This window comes from Eleutherodactylus coqui, chromosome 4, assembly GCF_035609145.1.
Source record: "Eleutherodactylus coqui strain aEleCoq1 chromosome 4, aEleCoq1.hap1, whole genome shotgun sequence".
Taxonomy (NCBI): domain Eukaryota; kingdom Metazoa; phylum Chordata; class Amphibia; order Anura; family Eleutherodactylidae; genus Eleutherodactylus; species Eleutherodactylus coqui.
In genome coordinates this window covers 175617456-175640426 of record NC_089840.1, presented here as the reverse complement: position 1 = coordinate 175640426, position 22971 = coordinate 175617456, and the positions used below count along the sequence as shown (strand labels likewise).

General features: G+C 45.0%; 1 protein-coding gene across 1 annotated transcript in view; it reads right to left on the bottom strand.

Moving 5' to 3' along the window:
• Positions 1–22971, bottom strand: part of SH2D4B (SH2 domain containing 4B) — a 224395-nt gene that overhangs the window by 140634 nt on the left and 60790 nt on the right. The window contains exons 2-3 of the mRNA XM_066601611.1: positions 12327–12486; positions 21–168 (exon numbers count right to left, since the gene is read on the bottom strand). Coding sequence (XP_066457708.1) covers positions 21–168; positions 12327–12486 — 308 coding nt within the window. The remainder of the gene's footprint in view (positions 1–20; positions 169–12326; positions 12487–22971) is intronic.

Here is a 22971-nt window from a genome sequence, read left to right as displayed (position 1 = left end):
ACAATTGTAATTATGCCTACCTTTAATTCTTCCTGAAACTTATTTTCCAATAATTTTGCTGCTTTCCGATCCTCAATCTCAACTTTCCATTTTTCAGCAACTATTCTTGCTTTTTCTTTGGCCAAGACATCTCGAAACTTCTTTTCAATTTCTGCCTCTTTCTGCTTCCTTTTTAAAATGATGATATTATCGTTAAATACATGAAAAGTCAAATCATGTGGTGCCTCTGTGCTATGAGTCTGCTCAATAACCTCTGAAGCAGGGGCATAGTTTTAAGGGGTGCAGAGGTAGCAGTTGCACATCAGTCTTGGTGCCTGAGGGAGTCCAAAGACACCAGCATTGAAAATTGCAAATGGTTGATGATGGGCAGTGCCAGGACAAAGGCCTGTAAGTCTATTTTAATTTCTCCTAAAAAAACACAATTATGGGGCAGTATTCATCTACTGCATATTTTCAGCACATAAGAAGTTGATTAGATGGGAACTTCTGCCAAAGTGCAGAACCTGTAGATAGGTAGAGATTCCCACAAATCACTTGAAAGATTGAGGTTTGACAAAAAGTTGCTGCTGTGGAATTTGAAGGACCAAACGCTATCTCTGTTGAGGAGAAAGATACACAGACATATGCAAGTTTGGTTTCTGTGGATGGAAAAAGACTGCATTCTTTGCTGAATTGAAATTCAACTTCAAGATGAAAGAAACAAATAGAAACAGTAATTTGCCGAATTACAAGAGACTGTTACCATGGGTCTCATGACTGAATATGAAGAAAAGATGGTAGACAGAAAGTGGTGGGAATAAATCATCAAGTAAAGAGGCTGGATGCTGTGGACTGTCGGGACATTCTGGATAAAAAGTAGTGGGATTGGAGTGGAAGGTTACAGCGGTTCATGGATGATACTAGAGTGTAAACTCCATGTGGAACAACAAGTGCCAGCTAACCAATGGCAAAGTTAAGGCACAAGTTGCAATCAGCTATGCCTGGAAACTTGGAAAAGTAAAGGCACATAGCATGAAGAGAATGTCAAGTCTGATGTGGTTGGCGAGTGCCAGAATCCGGTAGATAATTCAAGACACTTGCTGCAATTGTGGAGTTGTATTTGATCAAACTTATTTGTACGTTAAAAGTGTGAACTTTTATCAAGTCTAATTACAGAAAATTATTGCACTTCAACAATTGACCCTGGGTCTAACCCTATATATAAAATATTTGGGGCGGAGAAAGAAGGATATAATACCTAATATCAAAATTGTTTTTGAGTAGTATGTGGATGAAGAAATTCATAGAGGAACTGCTTAGGGATAGTTTACCACTAGAGATGAGCGAACGTACTCGTCCGAGCTTGATACTCGTGCGAGTATTAGCGTGTTCGAGATGCTCGTTACTCGTAACGAGTACCACGCGATGTTCGGGTTACTTTCACTTTCATCTCTGAGACGTTAGCGCGCTTTTCTGGCCAATTGAAAGACAGGGAAGGCATTACAACTTCCCCCTGCGACGTTCAAGCCCTATACCACCCCCCTGCAGTGAGTGGCTGGCGAGATCAGGTGTCACCCGAGTATAAAAATCGGCCCCTCCCGCGGCTCGCCACAGATGCATTCTGACAGAGATCAGGGACAGTGCTATCTTGTTGGAGCTGCTATAGGGAGAGCGTAAGGAGTATTTTAGGCTTCAAGAACCCCAACGGTCCTTCTTAGGGCCACATCTAACCGTGTGCAGTACTGTGGAGGCTGCTTTTTGCAGTGTTGCACTTTTTTTTTTTTTTGGTATATCGGCCGTGCAGAGCATTGCGCCCTGCAGTAATACTCCAGGGCCAGAAGTGCTTAGGCAGGGACAGAAGACATATTATTGATTGAATATAGGCAGTGGGCCTTTGCAAAAAAATTTGTGGGAAAAAATGTATTTGGGCTGCCTGTGAGTGTCCTCAGTGTTCTGGGTCTCTGCTGGGTGTAGTAGTTCTCCAAATTCATACACAGCCAGCTAAGTGTTACAGCAGGCTTGCGCAAAATTATTTCCTGGCTCAGTCTGGGCTCTGAAATCACCGCTGTGTTGCAGTTCACAGTGCAACACTCTGCAGTTCTGTGATATACCCTAGGGCCAGAAGTGCTTAGGCAGGGACAGAAGACATATTATTGATTGAATATAGGCAGTGGGCCTTTGCAAAAAAAATTGTGGGAAAATCTATTTGGGCTGCCTGTAAGTGTCCTCAGTGTTCTGGGTCTCTGCTGGGTGTAGTAGTTCTCCAAATTCATACGCAGCCAGCTAAGTGTTACAGCAGGCTTGTGCAAAATTATTTCCTGGCTCTGTCTGGGCTCTGAAATCACCGCTGTGTTGCAGTTCACAGTGCAACACTCTGCAGTTCTGTGACATACCCTAGGGCCAGAAGTGCTTAGGCAGGGACAGAAGACATATTATTGATTGAATATAGGCAGTGGGCCTTTGCTAAAAAATTTTTGTGGGAAAAAATCTATTTGGGCTGCCTGTGAGTGTCCTCAGTGTTCTGGGTCTCTGCTGGGTGTAGTAGTTCTCCAAATTCATACGCAGCTAGCTAAGTGTTACAGCAGGCTTGCGCAAAATTATTTCCTGGCTCTGTCTGGGCTCTGAAATCACCGCTGTGTTGCAGTTCACAGTGCAACACTCTGCAGTTCTGTGACATACCCTAGGGCCAGAAGTGCTTAGGCAGGGACAGAAGACATATTATTGATTGAATATAGGCAGTGGGCCTTTGCAAAAAAAATTGTGGGAAAATCTATTTGGGCTGCCTGTGAGTGTCCTCAGTGTTCTGGGTCTCTGCTGGGTGTAGTAGTTCTCCAAATTCATACGCAGCCAGCTAAGTGTTACAGCAGGCTTGCGCAAAATTATTTCCTGGCTCTGTCTGGGCTCTGAAATCACCGCTGTGTTGCAGTTCACAGTGCAACACTTTGCAGTTCTGTGACATACCCTAGGGCCAGAAGTGCTTAGGCAGGGACAGAAGACATATTATTGATTGAATATAGGCAGTGGGCCTTTGCAAAAAAATTTGTGGGAAAAAATCTATTTGGGCTGCCTGTGAATGTCCTCAGTGTTCTGGGTCTCTGCTGGGTGTAGTAGTTCTCCAAATTCATACGCAGCCAGCTAAGTGTTACAGCAGGCTTGCGCAAAATTATTTCCTGGCTCTGTCTGGGCTCTGAAATCACCGCTGTGTTGCAGTTCACAGTGCAACACTCTGCAGTTCTGTGACATACCCTAGGGCCAGAAGTGCTTAGGCAGGGACAGAAGACATATTATTGATTGAATATAGGCAGTGGGCCTTTGCAAAAAATTTGTGGGAAAAAATCTATTTGGGCTGCCTGTAAGTGTCCTCAGTGTTCTGGGTCTCTGCTGGGTGTAGTAGTTCTCCAAATTCATACGCAGCCAGCTAAGTGTTACAGCAGACTTGCGCAAAATTATTTCCTGGCGTTCCGTAAGCGAAGTCAGCCTCCAACCACAGGCCAATAAGCGGCACATTTAATTACAGCGTTGTGTTTCTGCACTACTGGTAATACAGCATGCTGAGGGGTAGGGGTAGGCCTAGAGGACGTGGACGCGGGCGAGGACGCGGAGGCCCAAGTCAGGGTGTGGACACAGGCCGAGCCAGTGCGGTGGCCAGGGGTAGAGGCAGGGCCAGACCGAATAATCCACCAACTGTTTCCCAAAGCGCCCCCTCGCGCCATGCCACCCTGTAGAGGTCAAGGTGCTCTACGGTGTGGCAGTTTTTCACAGAGACGCCTGACGACCGACGAACAGTGGTGTGCAACCTTTGTCGCGCCAAGATCAGCTGGGGAGGCACCACCACCAGCATGCGCAGGCATATGATGGCCAAGCACCCCACAAGGTGAGACGAAGGCCGTTCACCGCCTCCGGTTTGCACCATAGCCTCTCCCCCTGTGCCCCAACCTGCCACTGAGATCCAACCCCCCTATGAGGACACAGGCACTACCGTCTCCTGGCCTGCACCCACACCCTCACCTCCGCTGTCCTCGGCCCCATCCAGCAATGTCTCTCAGCGCAGCGTCCAGCCGTCGCTAGCGCCACTGTTTGAGCGCGAGCGCAAGTACGCCGCCACGCACCCGCACGCTAAAGCGTTAAACGTGCACATTGCCAAATTGATCAGCCTGGAGATGCTGCCGTATAGGCTTGTGGAAACGTAGGCTTTCTCAAAGTATGATGGCGGCGGCGGCCCCACGCTACTCGGTTCCCAGTTGCCACTACTTTTCCCGATGTGCCGTCCCAGCCCTGCACAACCACGTCTCCCGCAACATTGTACGCGCCCTCACCAACGCGGTTACTGCCAAGGTCCACTTAACAACAGACACGTGGACAAGCACAGGCGGGCAGGGCCACTATATCTCCCTGACGGCACATTGGGTGAATTTAGTGCAGGCTGGGACAGAGTCAGAGCCTGGGACCGCTCACGTCCTACCCACCCCCCGAATTGCGTGCCCCAGCTCGGTGGTGGTATCTGCGGCGGTGTATGCTTCCTCCACTAAACCACCCTCCTCCTCCTACGCAACCTCTGTCTCGCAATCAAGATGTGTCAGCAGCAGCACGTCGCCAGCAGTCGGTGTCGCGCGGCATGGCAGCACAGCGGTGGCCAAGCATCAGCAGGCCGTGCTGAAACTACTCAGCTTAGGAGAGAAGAGTCAGACGGCCCACGAACTGCTGCAGGGTCTGACAGAGAAGACCGACCGCTGGCTTGCGCCGCTGAGCCTCCAACCGGGCATGGTCGTGTGTGACAACGGCCGTAACCTGGTGGCGGCTCTGCAGCTCGGCAGCCTCACGCACGTGCCATGCCTGGCCCATGTCTTTAATTTGGTGGTTCAGCGCTTTCTGAAAAGCTACCCCCACTTGTCAGACCTGCTCGGAAAGGTGCGCCTGCTCTGCGCACATTTCCGCAACTCCAAGACGGACGCTGCCACCCTGCGGACCCTGCAACATCGGTTTCATCTGCCAGTGCACCGATTGCTGTGCGACGTGCCCACACAGTGGAACTCTACGCTCCACATGTTGGCCAGGCTCTATGAGCAGCGTACAGCTATTGCGGAATACCAACTCCAACATGGGCGGCGTAGAGGGAGTCAGCCTCCTCAATTATTTACAGAAGAGTGGGCCTGGTTGGCAGCCATCTGCCAGGTCCTTGGAATCTTTGAGGAGTCTACCCAGATGCTGAGCGGGGATGCTGCAATCATTAGCGTCACCATTCCTCTGCTATGCCTCTTGAGAAGTTCCCTGCAAAGCATAAAGGCAGACGCTTTGCAATCGGAAACGGAGGCGGGGGAAGACAGTATGTCGCTGGATAGTCAGAGCACCCTCATGTCTATATCTCAGCGCGTTGAGGAGGAGGGGGAGGAGCATGAGGAGGAGGGGGAAGAGACAGCTTGGCCCAGTGCTGAGGGTACAGATGCTGCTTGCCTGTCATCCTTTCAGCGTGTATGGCCAGAGGAGGAGGAGGAGGGGGAGGAGCATGAGGAGGAGGGGGAAGAGACAGCTTGGCCCACTGCTGAGGGTACAGATGCTGCTTGCCTGTCATCCTTTCAGCGTGTATGGCCAGAGGAGGAGGAGGAGGAGGAGGAGGAGGAGGAGGAGGAGGAGGAGGAGGAGGATCCTGAAAGTGATCTTCCGAGTGAGGACAGCCATGAGTTGCATACAGGTACCCTGGCACACATGGCTGACTTCATGTTAGGATGCCTTTCTCGTGACCCTCGCGTTACATGCATTCTGGCCACTACGGATTACTGGGTGTACACAATGCTCGACCCACGGTATAAGGAGAGCCTTTCCACTCTCATTCCCGAAGAGGAAAGGGGTTCGAGAATGATGCTATACCACAGGGCGCTGGTGGACAAACTGATGGTAAACTTCCCATCCGACAGCGCTAGTGGTCGAAGGCGCATCTCCGCGGCCCAGATGGCAGGGGAGGCGCAGAGATCAGGCAGCATGTACAGCGCAGGCAGGGGAACATTCTCCAAGGCCTTTGCCAGCTTTATGGCTCCCCAGCAAGACTGTGTCACCGGTCCCCAGTCAAGGCTGAGTTGGCGGAAGCACTGTAAAAGGATGGTGAGGGAGTACGTAGCCGATCGCACGAAACGTCCTCGGTGACGCCTCTGCCCCCTACAACTACTGGGTGTCGAAGCTGGACATGTGGCCTGAACTCGCGCTGTATGCCCTGGAGGTTCTTGCTTGTCCTGCGGCTAGCGTCTTGTCAGAGAGTGTGTTTAGTGTGGCTGGGGGAATCATCACAGATAAGCCTACCCACCTGTCAACCGACAGTGCCGACAGGCTTACACTCATCAAGATGAACAAAGCCTGGATTTCCCCAGACTTATCTTCTCCACCAGCGGACAGCAGCGATACCTAATCAATACGTAGGCTGCACCCGCGGATGGAAGCATCGTTCTCTATCACCATCCAAAACGGGGACCTTTTTGCTTCATCAATCTGTGTACAATATTCCTCCTCCTCCTCCTGCTCCTCCTCCTGAAACCTCACGTAATCACGCCGAACGGGCAATTTTTCTTAGGCCCACAAGGCTTAGTCATATAATTTTTCTAAACAATTTTTATACGTTTCAATGCTCATTAAAGCGTTGAAACTTTCACCTCAACCAATTTTTATTTTTACTGGGCTGCCTCCAGGCCTAGTTACCAATTAAGCCACATTAACCAAAGCGATTAATGGGTTTCAGCTGCCCTCTTGGTTGAACATGGGCAATTTTTCTCAGGTACATTAGTACTGTTGGTACACCAATTTTTGGGGGCCCTCGTCTACAGTGTTATCCTATTAATTTTTAGCCCACCTGCATTACAGCTGACGTTACATCAGCTGTGTTGGGCACTGCAATGGGATATATTTATGTACCGCCGGTGGCTTCCTGGCACCCACCCATGCTGTCGGTCCACACGGAGTTGTAACTACATGTGTCCACTTCTAAAGAACCCCAGTCTGACTGGGGCATGCAGTGTGGGCCGAAGCCCACCTGCATTAAACATGACATTATTACCTCAGCTGTGATGGGCAATGCAATGGGATATATTTATGTACCGCCGGTGGGTTCCAGGGAGCCACCCATGCTGTGGGTCCACAGGGAGTTGTAACTGCATCTGTCCACTTTTAAAGAACCCCAGTCTGACTGGGGCATGCAGTGTGGGCCGAAGCCCACCTGCATTAAACATGAATTTATTACCTCAGCTGTGATGGGCAATGCAATGGGATATATTTATGTAACGCCGGTGGCTTCCTGGCACCCACCCATGCTGTCGGTCCACACGGAGTTGTAACTACATGTGTCCACTTCTAAAGAACCCCAGTCTGACTGGGGCATGCAGTGTGGGCCGAAGCCCACCTGCATTAAACATGGCATTATTACCTCAGCTGTGATGGGCAATGCAATGGGATATATTTATGTACCGCCGGTGGGTTCCAGGGAGCCACCCATGCTGTGGGTCCACAGGGAGTTGTAACTGCATGTGTCCACTTCTAAAGAACCCCAGTCTGACTGGGGCATGCAGTGTGGGCCGAAGCCCACCTGCATTAAACATGACATTACCTCAGCTGTGATGGGCACTGCAATGGGATATATTTATGTACCGCCGGTGGCTTCCTGGCACCCACCCATGCTGTCGGTCCACAGGGACTTCACAATAGGGAGTTGTACCTGCCTGTGTCTATGAATTAAAAACCCTGGTCAGGTTGGGGCATGCAGTGTGGGCCGAAGCCCACCTGCATTTAATCTGACGTTAGCTCTGCTGTCCAGGGCACTGCAATGGGATACATTTATGTACAGCCGGTGGGTTCCAGGGAGCCACCCATGCTGTGGGTGCACACGGAATTCCCATTGCGGAGTTGTACCTGCCTGTGACTATTTATAAAAAACCGCGGTCTGACTGGGGCATGCAGACACCTTGACAGAATGAATAGTGTGTGGCACATAGGTTCCCCATTGCTATGCCCACGTGTGCAGCTCCAGATGGAGGTGGCACAGGATTGGATTTCTCATTGCTTCTGTACAGCATTGTGGACTATCGCCCCGTCCCCTTTTAAAGAGGGTCGCTGCCTAGCCGTGCCAACCCTCTGCAGTGTGTGCCTGCGGTTCCTCTGGCAGACGCACTTATATATAGACATGAGGGTGGCGTGGCATGAGGGCAGCTGAAGGCTGGGCAGGGACAGTTTGGTGTGCGCTGTGGACACTGGGTCGTGGGGGGGGGGGGTTGGGCAGCATGGTACCCAGGAGAAGTGGCAGCGGAGTGTCATGCAGGCAGTGATTGTGCTTTGTTGGAGATAGTGTGGTGCTTAGCAAAGGTGTGCATTGCTAATGAGGGCTTTTCAGAAGTAAAAGTTGTTAAGAGGGGGGGGGCACTGTTGCCGCTATTGTGGCTTAATAGTGGGACCTGGGAACTTGAGATGCAGCCCAACATGTAGCCCCTTGCCTGCCCTTTCCGTTGCTGTGTCGTTCCCATCACTTTCTTGAATTGCCCAGATTTTCACAAACGAAAACCTTAGCGAACATCGGCGATATACAAAAATGCTCGGGTCGCCCATTGACTTCAATGGGGTTCGTTACTCGAAACAAACCCTCGAGCATCGCGAAAAGTTCGTCTCGAGTAACGAGCACCCGGGCATTTTGGTGCTCGCTCATCTCTATTTACCACTGCAAGGGCCCCGCGGTGGATAATCTTTTCCTATTTGTTGTGGCTATTCATTCATTTTAATTTATTGTATTATATTTTATTGATTTTATGAAATAAAAGCATTTACAGTATATATTTTTGGATAATATATAGCTGTTTTTTGGAATTCCTAGAGAGCCATAAGACTGTTGTAAATGTTGATTTACAGATTAGAAGATTGGCTGAACCATCTTCTAATTAATATTACTATAGGACGGACATTTAGGAGTAATTGCAGACCGAGCTCTTAAAATTAACTTATCAGCATTAAAGGATATATACAATTCCTTAACAGCTCACGCTTGAACCTTGCTGACACTATTAGCTGACATGATAGTTTACAGGAACACTATATTCTGTGTAAGGGAGAGTAAATCTGCTTCCTGTGGAGGCTCAAAAGGGTGACCACAAAAAGTATTTAAGGCTTAAGCAAATTGCATTATGGAAAAAAATCCACCTTGGTTGGTCAAAGTTTCTGTAGAGCAACTAGAAATCACATCACCGTAGGAATGGTTTCTTAGCAAATGATTGATGGAAGAATGCTAAGAGTACGGAGGCTTGAACTGTGATACTACTGCGTCTCAGACTCTCAGTCCTTTATCAAAAGCATCTTTCAAAAATTAAAATGTATCTTCTACAGATGCTTGGTCTGCCAGTCTCTTTCTTTGGTCTACTCTGAGAGGTGGCCAATATTAATTGCTAAACCTTGAACGGCTAACAATGTAGAGACCACAGAGTCTAATAAGCTTAACTCCCTTAGTAGAGGCCCATCAACTTTCATGCCATCAGGCTAAATGTTTTCATGTCCTTGGACATCTGATTTTTCTATTACACCCAGTCTGGTCTGAGTGGTAGACTCCAAAACGTTCCCTGATACATCTATTGGAGCAGGGAGAATCATGCTTGATTCTGGTGATATATTTAAGTTATGATGAGCTTGGTTCTGATGCTAGGGGGAGCAAAAAGAATTCTGCACAGGGTGCCAACTATGCTAAGGTCAGCACTTGATGCCAATCAATGAAACTACAGATAGAAGCGGTGCTTGAAGCCTTGAGATAAAGAATGAATTAGGAAGGCTCAACAAGCAGTTGTGGACTGAAATAGAGGACTTGGTTAGCATCAATAATGATGCTGAAAAGAATGTTCACTAACCAGAAAAATCTAGGAGAGTGTTTAAACAGGAAGTAGAAGAAATGAAGATTCAGTTGGAGGAATTTCTGCCAACCCCACTGAAATAAATGAAGCGTTATCGCATATGTGTGGCTGCATATCCATTTAATCTCCACTGTGGGTGGTTGCAGTAATCCCATAGTGATGAGAAGAGGAGGGAGTGGAATCCCCGTACTTGAGTTCAGTGGGGTTCTCAATGGCTAAATCCCCACTATTCAGACTTTTATTACCTATCCTATGGATAGATGATAAATGTATATATTGGTATAACCCCTGAAGGATGAATTACAAACCATAGAGGATGCAAATTTACATTTAGAATGTAACACAGAAGCTATGCAGGAACACTTTGAGATTATTCAAAAAGACTAGATTAGAGGGACAATTTGGCTCTGCAAACAAAGGTAGAAAAGAAGCCTTCAAACATATAGACAAGTTTCAGGGTCAGAGGAAAGGTTGCCAATGAGATTTGAAAGACACTATAGCATCCAGTCAATCTAAATAAAGAGAAAAGAAGAGAGACTGAAACTTCTAGAAGCACAGCTGATCCATATGCAGGAAAAGAATCTGCTTTCTGTGGAGATAAAGATTGAGCAAGGATATAAAGACATGAAACATAAGAGCCACTAGCCCCTCCTCCAATGATATCTAGAATTAAGCTGACAAGGAACATTAATCAGCCAAAACAGACTGTTGATATTTTTCAGTGCAGGATGAAAGTTCAAGGTGGAAGATGAAAGTAGTGAAAGAAAAGATTGGTCAGAGGCCAAAAGAGAGTGGCACAGATCATTGTGTTATGGGATAGAACAAAACAGTCAAGAGTGACATGTCCAGCAATGTTCAGATGTTTAAGATGGTTCAGCATGATGTTGCCATACTTCAGATGAAGACTGTAAAAAGTAAATGTGCCCAAGGTGATGATTCTAAGACGGTGGAGCTTCACACAGCAGATAACAAGAAGGTGGCTTGAGAAGGTCTGCTGGAAGAACTTGTGGTGGATCACACATTGCTTCTACTAGAGGTTTTTCTCTATTGGAAGTCTGCCAAGTAGAATCATTTAATGAAGAAGTGTTGGAGCTGTTGATGCTTCAGTCTCAAAAAGAGACAAGATGGAAGAAGGGTCCAGATTGTGTATCAGCCATTGTGAAAGCAAAAAAAGGTAGTCTGTGCAACACAAAGAAGAATGCAGATGTTCCACATGGTGACTTTAAAGAGGAACATCAGAAACACATGCTCTCTAAAATTAGTGAGCTGGAAATACAAAGCCCACTGAAGTTTTGCTCTTTACACATGAGAGTGGCTATGATTATGTTTGTAGTGGTCACCTATAATTGTACATCAAGTATAATTGTAACTCACTATAGGAGCTTTGACCCTGGAGGTTGAATCAAAAATACAAGTCCTACAGCCTTTGTCAGGATGGCAAAATAGGTAGCAGTGCATCTACTGAAGTGGTCACTAGGGAGCCCAATTATAGACATAGGAGGTGCCCTGTGCAACAGAGAAGAGTTATTTTTGATTTGCAGCTAGCCAATTAAGCTAATTGTGCTCCACCGGATCATGCTCTTAAGTGGAAGGGTGAGCCTTAAGGCCCATTTAAACTCGTCCCTGAAATTTGTGCCTGACACTGGTCCCCGACACTCATGCATGACACTCGTCCCCGCACATACTAGCTCCCATGCACCTGCATGGGAGCTAGTATTGCTGGCTCACAGCAGGGAGGCTACAGGAAATTTCTCACCTCCCGCTCCCCAGCCCCTCTCCATTGACTTAACATTGTGGCGTTCAGTGCTGAACAGTTGCTATTTACACTGAGCGATCAGCGATCAGCTCATTGTCCATCATTTATGCAGCAGTACTGAACGGCTGCTATGTTAAGTCAATGGAGAGTGGCGGGGGAGCACGAGGAAAGAAATCTCCTCCAGTTTCCCCGCTGTGAGCCAACGATACTAGCTCCAGTGCAGGTGTACAGGAGCTAGTATGTGCAGGGACGAGTGTCGGGCATCATTTGCCCAACACTCGTGCCGTCTAAATGGGCCTTAAGGCCTGGCTCCAATATGGGAATTAGTGCTAGCCTCAGGGAGCCAAGCAAACCAATAAAGGTGGTAATAAAACTGTGTGAATTTGGAGGTGACAGATGGTAGACTTGCACCTTCATCAGCTAGGGAAAACTGAAGCACATGTCAGTGGCCAGACAGGCTTTAAACGTATGTTTTTGCATATTGCACTGTAGCGTGTAAAGTACTTTTACTGTATTGTATAATGCAAAACAAAGCTAATTGCAATTGGTGTGAACCAAAAGCCACTGTAGGAGGGAAAGTTGGTGTGCCAACCATGAAGGAAACTAGCATTCCCAGCAAGTTGACATTCCCCAAATGTCACACCATATGCTTGTATTGAACAGAGCAAAATATTTCATATCTTTTTATATCTGTCTATATTAAATCATTCATACTTTTAATGCTATCTCACCATTGTTCCTCTGCTTCCTTCTGAGCTTGATATCTGGCTCTCCCAGTCATGAGTTCCTCACATATTTGTTCATATGGCTTATCTCCTTTGGCTTCCCCCATAATCCAAACCCATACTTCTCCATCAACACCACGTAGCCAATCAATATGTTTTGAATTGTCTAAAAACAGTAAGAACATGTAAAATAAGCCAAAAAATAAACATTTTAAACATACAGACTAAAGTGCTACTGCAGGATCAGATTACACAACATCTGTTTACAGTATGTAACCATAGACAGCCAAACGAGTAAAGTGCTCAACTAAGGACTTATGCCTGTTTGTTTTACGTATCAGTGGGATTTCAGCATTGCGACCCCACCAATCAAGACTTCTGAAGAGGAGGTGTAAACACATAAGACTATTTGCAAATTTGCTTCTTTTTTATTTTACATTCAGTGTAGAAATGTAACCCCTCATTGGCCACCTATGTACCTTTTTATAGCAGTCCTTAAAAGGGTTAACCACTTTATGAATATACTTTTTAAATATGAGTTAGATACGGTACCATGTAATGAGGTACTTACTGATAGCCTCATTTCTTTCAATCGGCACCAATGTATTTGTGAGAAGCCCCAGCACCTTAGCTCTGCTCTACCTGTGCAGAGTTGTCATCCTAAACATGGCCACTAATTGAGTTGCACATCACCAACCCATACATATGAACAATGTAGAGAAAAGATAGAAGGACTTCTCACAAATGCATCAGTGCTGCTCTGATGATATGAGGCTTTTTTAGTAATTGCCTCATTACATGTTTTCTAGCCCATCTTTAAAAATTACATAAAGTGGTCAACCCCTTTAAGAAGGCTTTTTCTATAATGGCCAAGGTTGAAGCTTGCGCTGATCATGGCCATGTAACTGTTTAAATGCAACGGTTAATGCTGACCATGGCATCTAAGCAGCTGGCGTCCCATCAGCATTTCACAACATGATCATAGAATGTCAATGGGTTGCTATGACAGCCTGTTGGACTCTTGTGAAGGGTAGCAGCCTTGCTATGTATTTTGACATATTAAACCCTGCCTTTAGCAGGGCTTAATATGCTGCCAGTAAAAGTACAATGTAAAGCAGTAAAATATTCAGCAATTACTGTATATAGTACAAGCGATCAGACGATGGCAAGTCGAAGTCCCCAATGGGAGCTAGAAGTCCCCAATGTGAGCTAAAAGTCGCCAATGTGAGCTTATGAAGCCCTTCCCTGAAAAGCCATTGACGGCTGCCAGGACTCAGCGGCGACTTCTGGCACTGTCCCCGACTCTGCACTTCTGTTTTGAGCTATCAGCAGCCGGGGATTTAAAATCCCCGCCTGCTAGTAGCTCTGATTGTGATTGGCTGAAGTGCTTCAGCCAATCACAATCAGAGCTACCAGCAGGCAGGAATTTTAAATCCCCACTTCTGATAGCTCATAGCTACAGAGCCGGGGACAGCGCCAGAAGGGAGGTATTTTTTTTTCAAAACACTTTTTTAAATGGCTTTTTAGGGAAGGGCTTACGAAGCCCTTCCCTGAAAAGCCATTGACGGGATGCCAGCAGCAGGATTCTCTACCGCAGCTGTCATGTGTGACAGCTGCGGTTGAGAATTGAAGAATTCCCTTTGCTGCATCTGCATTTTTTTTTGCACTAAAATGTTTCTTTTTCAGGGAAGGGCTTATATGTAAAGCTCTTCCCTGAAAAACAATTCAGGTGTGCCAGCAGACCGTTGTTTTCAATGGAGCCACCGGCAGCAGCAGGGGCTCAATTGAAGAGAATGCCTGCATTTTTTTTTTTACACCAAAATTTTTCTTTTTTAGCAAAGGGCTTATATGTAAAGCCGCGGCTCCATTGAAAACAATGCGTGCATTCCATATGGTGCACTCATGTCCTATCTTTGCAGGCACGCACCTGCAAAGTATGAACATGTGCACACACCATAGGGAATGCATTGTTGCAAATAGAAGCGTGTTTTTGTGCGTGCGTATGTAGGCACAAAAACAAGCTCGTGTGAACGCACCCTCAACCTGAAAAAAAACAAGTCCTCATACGGCTCTGTTGACAGTAGAGCAAAAAAGATTTATCTCTTAGGACTCAGGCTAGTTTTACATGGGCAATCGCGATTTTTGAGAGTCAGCGTTGCTTTTTCTCGCTAAAAGATCGTTGTCGCTTGCGGTTTTCTCACTTTTTTTAGCGCAAAAGTCAATCGGACTTTCTAATGTTAGAAATGCATTGCTTGAAAATCGCAAGTTCCTGCTTTGCAATGCAATAAAAAGGAGGCTCCATAGGGAAACATCAGAGATTAAAAAATACAAAATGCATGGGAGATAAAAAAAAAAAGGCAGAAAGATAGGACATGCCGCGATTTTATTTTCACTCCACGGGGTAGACTGTATAAATAGCGACCTGGGACCAAGAAAGGGAAATGGGGGTCGAGCAGGGGGTGCTGTTAGTACAGCTAGAACTGACAGAATAGCTAATAGTACCATTAATAGCAAAATGAATATAAAGAACAACAACTGTGTAAATGAATGCAAGAAGTCTGATCGGTAAAGTGGGTGAGCTTGAAACAGAATGTGTTACGTGTGCTGCTGGGATCTGTGGTACTATGTACTAGCACCACAGTCAGGTGGTTGAGGGTTAATTGAGCTGGCTGGGTGTGGTACTTCCTGCTAGTCAATCTCCTGGGTCTGTGCTCACATATAAACCCAGCTCCTGGTCAGTCTCTGGCTGGACCCTAGGGTGAGCACTCATGTTACTTCTGTGTCCTGTAACTTGTTATCAGTCATGTTCAGCTTGTTCCCACTCTGATCTGTGTTTGCAAGTAGGTCTATTGTCTCTCTGCTTCCCCAAGATTGTTTGGACACCTGTAGTCCTAGTCTGCAGTACATGCAGCCCCCTTTTCCTTCCCCCTGTACAGGTGCAGCCTCCAAAGGTCTTATGTCTTACTCTGGGTGTCAGTTGGTGTAACTGGACACTGTTCCCTATGTCAGCTTGTGTAGTTGACTGTCTGTTCTGTGTGTCACTTGGTGTAACTTGACACTGTTCCCTATGTGAGCTTGTGTAGTTCACTCTCTATTCCCCCTGGTATGAGGACACGTAGACTTGCTGTGAGTTTCATCTGTGTGCATGTGATCTCTGAGTGGAGTCTGTCTGGCTGTGTGCCCTGTACTCTGTCATGTTCCTGATGCAGCTGGCTGTGTGTCCAGTGCTCTGTTCTGTCCTGTTGCAAGCTTTGCTGAGTAATCTCTGTCTTGCTGGTTCATGTCCGTTTGTACGTTTAAATTCTGTCAGTTTCGTGTCAGTTTGCTGCGTGACCTGCTATCTGTGTCTTGTCCTGTTTCAGCATTCTGTGTGAACTCTGTCCGGTTCTGCTGGACTCCTGGTTAGTGTAGGGACTAGCGGTATAACCAGGAGCCGTGAAGTGGCCCGCTAGCTTCCATGTTTTGTACAAAATGTCAACCAATACCTGGTATTTACATTCAGCTTATCATCTGTTTCTAGTGGTTGCATTGTGGCTGCTGTATGCTGTGTATCCTGTGGTTCTGTCCCTGTCATGTAGCATGTGTATGTCTCCTGTTCTGTGGCATGGTTCCTAGGATCAGCTAGGGCCCAGATCCGAAGACCGCTGGGCTGCCCTTATTGGGGCAATGTTCCCCGCTTAGGTAGGGCCATGCCATCCTCCCGTGTAGAACAGGGTCAGTTGCCTGAAACCTGTGTGAATCCCGTGTGACCCTGGTGCTACCTGTGTGCTGCCATCCCATCCATTCTTTCCCATTTTGGGTGCGATCGTGTGGGCTCCCGTGCTTAGGTTGCCCACACAATCGTAACAGAATGTCTAATGAAAATTACAATATACTAGGAATAACAGAAACATGGCTTGATGATAAGTGTAATTGGGCAGTGAATTTACAGTGTTACCATCTCTTCAGAGGAGACTGTGGAAATCAGAAAGGAGGATGTGTATGCCAGTTTGTTAAATCTTACTTAATGCCAAAGCTACGGGAAGATATAGGTGCAGGAATTGAACCGTCGAATCTCTGTGGGTAGAAATACAGGGAGAAAAAAATAAAATCCTGATAGGGGTTTTCTATAGGCAACCAAAAGCAACAGAAGAAACTGAAATCTTATTATTAAGGCAAATAGAAGAGGTGTCAAACAGCAATGAAGTAATTATTATGGGGGACTTTAAATATCCGGATATAATAGGGGAAGATAAAACCTGCAAATCTCACAAGGGTAATAAGTACTTGAGAACAATTAAAGATAACTACCTTACCCAACTTGTGCGGGAGCCAACTAGAGGGAGGGCCACTCTGGACTTACTATTAACTAACAAACCGGACAGAATCCAGGGGTGCAGGTGCAGGGACACTTGGGAAATAGTGACCACAACATAATTAATTCGCAGCTATCATTCAATAAGAAGCCTTGGAGCCTTTGGAGCGACAAAAAAACTAAACTTTAGTAAAGCAAAATTTGATTAGCTCAGAACTACTATCTGTAAAATTAATTTGGATGATGTCCTCATAAATAACAGTAGAGATGACAAATGGGAGAAGTTTAAAAACATCCTAATAACCTCATGTGAGCAGTTCATGACCTTTAAAAATAAAAGAACTACAAGCAGAAGGAAACCAATGTGGCTCGACAAGACTGTAAGGGGGGCAATAAAGGAAAAGAAGAAAGTGTTTAAATTACTAAAACAAGAAGGCAGTGAATAAGTGCTAAAATCATACAGGGAAAAAAAATAAATCATATAAAGAAAATATCAAAAGGAGGAGGCAGAAAGACTGATTGCCAAAGAAAGCAAAAATAATCCTAAACTATTATTCAATTATATAGTAAAAAGATTTGCACTGAAAGCAGTGGCCCGCTTACAAATAATGCAGGAAAAACCACAGAAGATGATAAGGCAAATCTATTAAATAGTTTTTTTTCTAGTGTATTCACAAATGAAAATGAAATGCCACACGAGATGCAGGCCCCCCCCCCCCCCCCCCCACACACACACACACACACACACTAAATATTGCATGGTTAACACAGGAGGAAATGCAGAATGATAAAAGGATTAAAATTGATAAATTACTGAGCCTGGATGAAATACACCCAACAGTTTTAAGGGAACTAAGTGACGTGATAGCTGGACCACTATTTCTTATATTTATGGACACTATTGAGACCAGGGTTGTACCGCTGGATTGCCGCATTGCCAATGTGGTTCCAAATATACAAAAAGGGGTCTAAAAGAGAGCCTGGAAACAACAGGCCAGTAAGTCTCACTTCAATAATTGCAAAAATATTTGAGGGATTTCTGAGAGATGCCATCCTAGAATACCTCAAAGAAAACAATGGCATAACTCCTCATCAGCATGGGTTGGACCTAGGAGAGTCTATTGATCTCGCATATCTGGATTTCTCTAAAGCATTTCATACTGTGCCGCATAATAGGTTGATATATAAAATGAGACAGCTTGGTCTGGGCTAAAACATGTGTATCTGGGTAAGAAACTGGCTCAGAGATAGAAAACACAGGGTGGTAATAAATGGTTCATACTCTGATTGGGCCACCATTGCTAGTGGGGTGCCACACGGTTCAGTACTAGGCCCTATCAACATATTTATCAATGACCTGATAAAAGGAATGCACAGTAAATATCAATATTTGCAGATGATACAAAATAATACAAGACAAATAATACAATGGAGGACAATGTGTGGCTACAAAAGGACCTAGATAAGCTGGGGGCTTGGGTAGAAAAATGTCAAATGAAGTTCAATATTGATAAATGTGAGGTTATGCACATGGGCAGGAGAAACAGATATAATCAATATACACTAAATGGGGTACTGGTAGGGAAAAGTGATATGGAAAAAGACCTGGGGGTACTAGTGGATTATAGACTAAACTGGAGTAATCAATGCCAGTCAGCTGCTGAAAAAGCAAATAAAGTCTTGGGGTGCATTAAAAGAGGCATAGGGGGAGGGACAAGAACATTATTCTTCCACTCTACAAGGCACTTGTCAGGCCTCACATGGAATACTGTGTGCAGTTCTGAACACCGGTGCTCAGGAAAGATGTTGCAGTGCTTGAGGGGTTCAAGAAGGGCAACTAAATTAATAAACGGCATGGGAGGACTAGCATACCCAGAGAGGCTATCAAAATTGGGATTATTTACTCTGGAAAAAAGATGGTTAAGGGGCAATCAAATAACTATGTATAAATAGTTTAGGGGACAATACTAGGATCTCTCCTATGATCTGTTTTTTACCCAGGACTACAACGGTAACAAGAGGGCATCCTTTATATCTAGCAAGTTTCATCACCAACATAGAAGGGGGTTCTTTACTGTAAGGGCAGTGAGACTGTGGTACTCTCTGCCTGAGGACATGGTGATGGCAAAATCCATAGAGGGGTTTAAGAGGGGACTAGATGTCTTTCTAGATCACTAGATATTACAAGATATAGACATTAGGTGATCACCGGGGTTGTTTATCTCAAATGTTGATCCAGGGATTTCTCTGGCTGCCATTATGGAGTCAGGAAGAAATTTTTTCCTCCATAGGAGCTAATTGGCTTGCTGTTTTTTTTTTTTTGCCTTCCTCTGGACCAACAAGTGAGAAGTTAAAACAGGCCGAACCAGATGGACATTGTCTTCAGTCAGCCTAAAATACTATGGTACTATGTATGAGTGAAAACATCGCAAATGTGAAGGAAACCACTGTAAATCATTGGTTTCATAAATCTGCTTTTTTACTCACACTCGCATCGCACGATTTTATCTTCCGTGTAAAACCACCCTCATGGATGAAAAAAAATCAAGAACAAAAAAGATGAAAAGAGGCTGATCATTAAGGGGTTAAATTGTTGAAGAATGGTTCATTGTCAGAACCTTGCAGTTCCCAAACTTTATAGTAATCGCAAAGCTTCATTATATGAACTTTATCTCATGCCTACATTTACATGTTAGTAAGGCCTCAATTTACACAGGTGACACTGCATCACTGAGAAAATCGCAGCGATATCACAACGCTGGTCCATGCAATATCGCTGCTGTTACTCGTGGTGATCCTACGATTTTGTAGCACTGCAAAGTTGCATGTGGAGATACAAAGTCGCGTGACCAATGAAACAGGTGTAATTAGCTCCCTCATTTAGCAGTTTGCTACCTGCATGCTGAGGTGGTGCACATGTTTGCCCTCCTGAGTCAGTAAGTATATGGCCGTTTTCAGTGATTGTTTGTATTTATTTTGTATTTCCCCTTCTGTGACGTATTTATATTAGTGTAGGGACTGACAACATGCAAGGAGCCTCGACGTGGCATGTGAGCTCATGTATTTTGGCCAAAATCCAAATAATACCTTGCACTGATTATATATTATTCACATGCAGTGTGGCTATCAAATGCCTGGGGGAGCCCAGGGTGGCAGTACCAATGTGGTCCACTTATTGAGGTGCAGGGTAGCCCACCGAACTATTATGGCATCATTAATAGGTTGCGGGTCTGCATGGTGCACTATATGTATCAAAATGGTCTGGCACTTTGTATGTACTTTGTGTGGGAGTATACACCAAGCAGCCACCTTCCCCTCTCTATATTAGGAGGCTGTGTGAGTAGCTGTTTCATTGGTGTCCCTCACAGGTGTAATTAGCTCCCTCGTTTGGCAATTTGCTACCTGCATGCTGAGGTAGTACACATGTTTGCTCTCCTGAATTCAGTAAGTATATGATCATTTTTTTAGTGATTGTTTGTTTGATCATAATAAAGCTGCTTCAAACCCATTGGTGTGGATTTGAAGTGGCTTCACCGCCTGTATACCTGATGCAGAAATCTCTCCTTATAAAGAGGAGAGAGCCCACACCCGAAATGGCGATACAAATGTCGCAGATTTGAATTCCGCGTCGCATGTCTTGTCTGTAGCAAACTGTTGGCAGCACGTGAATGAGATTTTTTCAACTCTTGTCCACTTTGTTGTTTAGTCTAAGTTTTAAAAATGCATGCAGAATTTCAGAGCGGAAAGTCTGCATGGACATTCTGTGGCAATTCCGCCCAGTGTGAACCTAGCCTTAGAGTATGTTCTCATAGGGAAGAATTACTGCGGGCCTTTTCAACAGAATATCCACAGCAATTCTGCAGAAAATCTGTTGCGGCCAAATGTGCTGGATCTAGCCATGGTTTTAATTTCAGAACAGTTGCGTTGAATTCTGCAGCATTAATAGATATGCTGTGGATTTAGTTATTTTTTAATGCTACAGATGAGTTGCAGAAAGGTTCTGCAACATGTGAAGGAGATTTCTGAAGTCTCCTCTAAACGTCTTGTATTGTAAATTACATTGGCAGAAATTCTACAGCGTCTATTGCCTATATGAAGGCAGCCTAAGGGAGTCTTTCACTAATATTTATCACCTATCCAAATAAGAGGTAATAAATGTTTCATTGTAGAAGATCCCATGACAACGCTCTACTGAAATTCCTCATCACAATCAATGCTATGGGAAGGACCCTGGTTCTAGATCATTTATAATCTGTCTATGATATATATCATCTGTACTTAAAGGTTGGGTAGAAGCATATAGAAGCGCTCATGAATGACCATTATTCTGGGGAACAGAAATAAGTATATGCAGCCACACTTCAAAGACTCATGGATTCTTAGATGTGATAATATGCCCAAGTGTGCCTTCAATAGGACAATTGCTACATGCATCTGATACCTGTACTGTTTCATTTATTTTCACTTGATAAAGGAGTAGCTGACCTCCGAAACGTGTTGTGTAACTCTAGCTTCATTCATTTTATATATTACTTATAACTGTACGTAATAAAAGTTCTGAAAAAGAAAATTTAATCAAGCATTTTTCTGGGGATTTTGTACAAGGCTGACTTGGATATTTGAGGAGACCCACTGGACGTTGTGGTCTCCTCTCAAGTAAGTGAATTTGTCTTTACCCTTAATACAGTTACTAGTACCCATTGCAGTGCAGGAATTGTTTTCATATATTATTCTGAGGAAGGTATCTGCACCACAAGAATTTGCCTTCCTCTGGGGTCCAAAGGCCACCTACCAGGCACAAAGATCACATATCTTCCATCGGCCACTAGTTGGGCATTTTTGCTCTAGGATGTTAAGTTTAAGGCCTCATTCACACAGTGGGGAATTGGTGCCAATTTTTCATGCATTTTTTTTAATGAAAACTCCAGGGTCATCGAGTTCAACCCCCTGCTCAATGCAGGATCATTAAATAAACCCAGACAGATGTCTGTCCAGCCTCTGAAGGCGAACTCACCACCTCTCGTGGCAGCCTTTTGCACTGATTGATCCCCCTCACTGTCTAATATCTAATCTGTGTCTCCTCCCTTTCAGATTCATCCCATTGCTTTTAGTATTTCCTTGTGCAGTTGAGAATAGGACTGATCCCTCTGCACTGTGACAACCCTTCAGATACTCGCGTAACTATAGGGGATGTGGTTGCACCTGGGACCAAGAGCCTTAGCAGGTTCATAAGGCCTCTCTTCTCCATATATGCTTTTGCACCTAGGCCCATGAGCCTTTAGCTATGCCTCTGCCTTCAGATATTTGTTGACAACTATTGTCTCCTCTCAGCCTTCTTTTTTGCAAGCTAACATTCCCAGATTTAGTTTCCATGATGCCTACACCCTATCCGTGATTTGTCATGCTCTATTCCCCCTTGCCCCTCAGACACCTGCTTTTTAGTCTACAGTGGTCTTCGTACAGCAATGACACTAACAGACAAATCAGTTCCAGTTTTAATCATGTTTAACCAAAAGATGTCTCTTCAACTAAAATAAAGTTCATAGCCTGCACAAGGGCCCCAATGCAACAGCCACTTCGCTACCACTTAGAAGTTGCATCCATGATCACGTGATAATCAGTTATCATTAAAAAGTAACTAGTAATTTTTAGAAAATTATAGTACCAGTGTTTCTGGTGGCGCAATACGCCACACAGCTGTGCTACATGCTACATGCATTATGATCCCCACACATCACATACACAGATCTACTATATGCATCCTGTTTCCCACACATTACACACAAAGCTCTGCTACATGGTACATCCATTATGATCCGCACACATCACACACACAGCACATTAGACGCACAGCTCTGCTACATGGTACATCCATTATGTTTCCCACACATCACACACACAGCTCTACTACATCAATTATGATCCCCACACATGCAGCTCTACTACATCCATCCTGATTCCCATACATTACACACATAGCTCTGCTACATGGTACATCCATTATGTTTCCCACACATCACACACACAGCTCTACTACATCTATATATATAAAGCTGAAAGCCCTCACTGACTCACTGACTGACTCACTGACTGACTGACTGACTCGCCAAAAGTTCTCCAACTTCCCGATATCGTAGAAACATGAATTTTGGCACGAGCATAGATTATCTCTAAAATAGGAAAAGTAATTGGGTCCCAACTCGATTATTCAATTCTAGCGCAAAAGAATTGGTGTCGAAATTTAAGGTACATAATCTAAATCTCTCACTTCCCAATGTCATAGAAACTTAAAACTTGGCACGGGCATTGGATATGTCATAAATAGGAAATGTTAATAGGTCCCAACTTGATTATTCA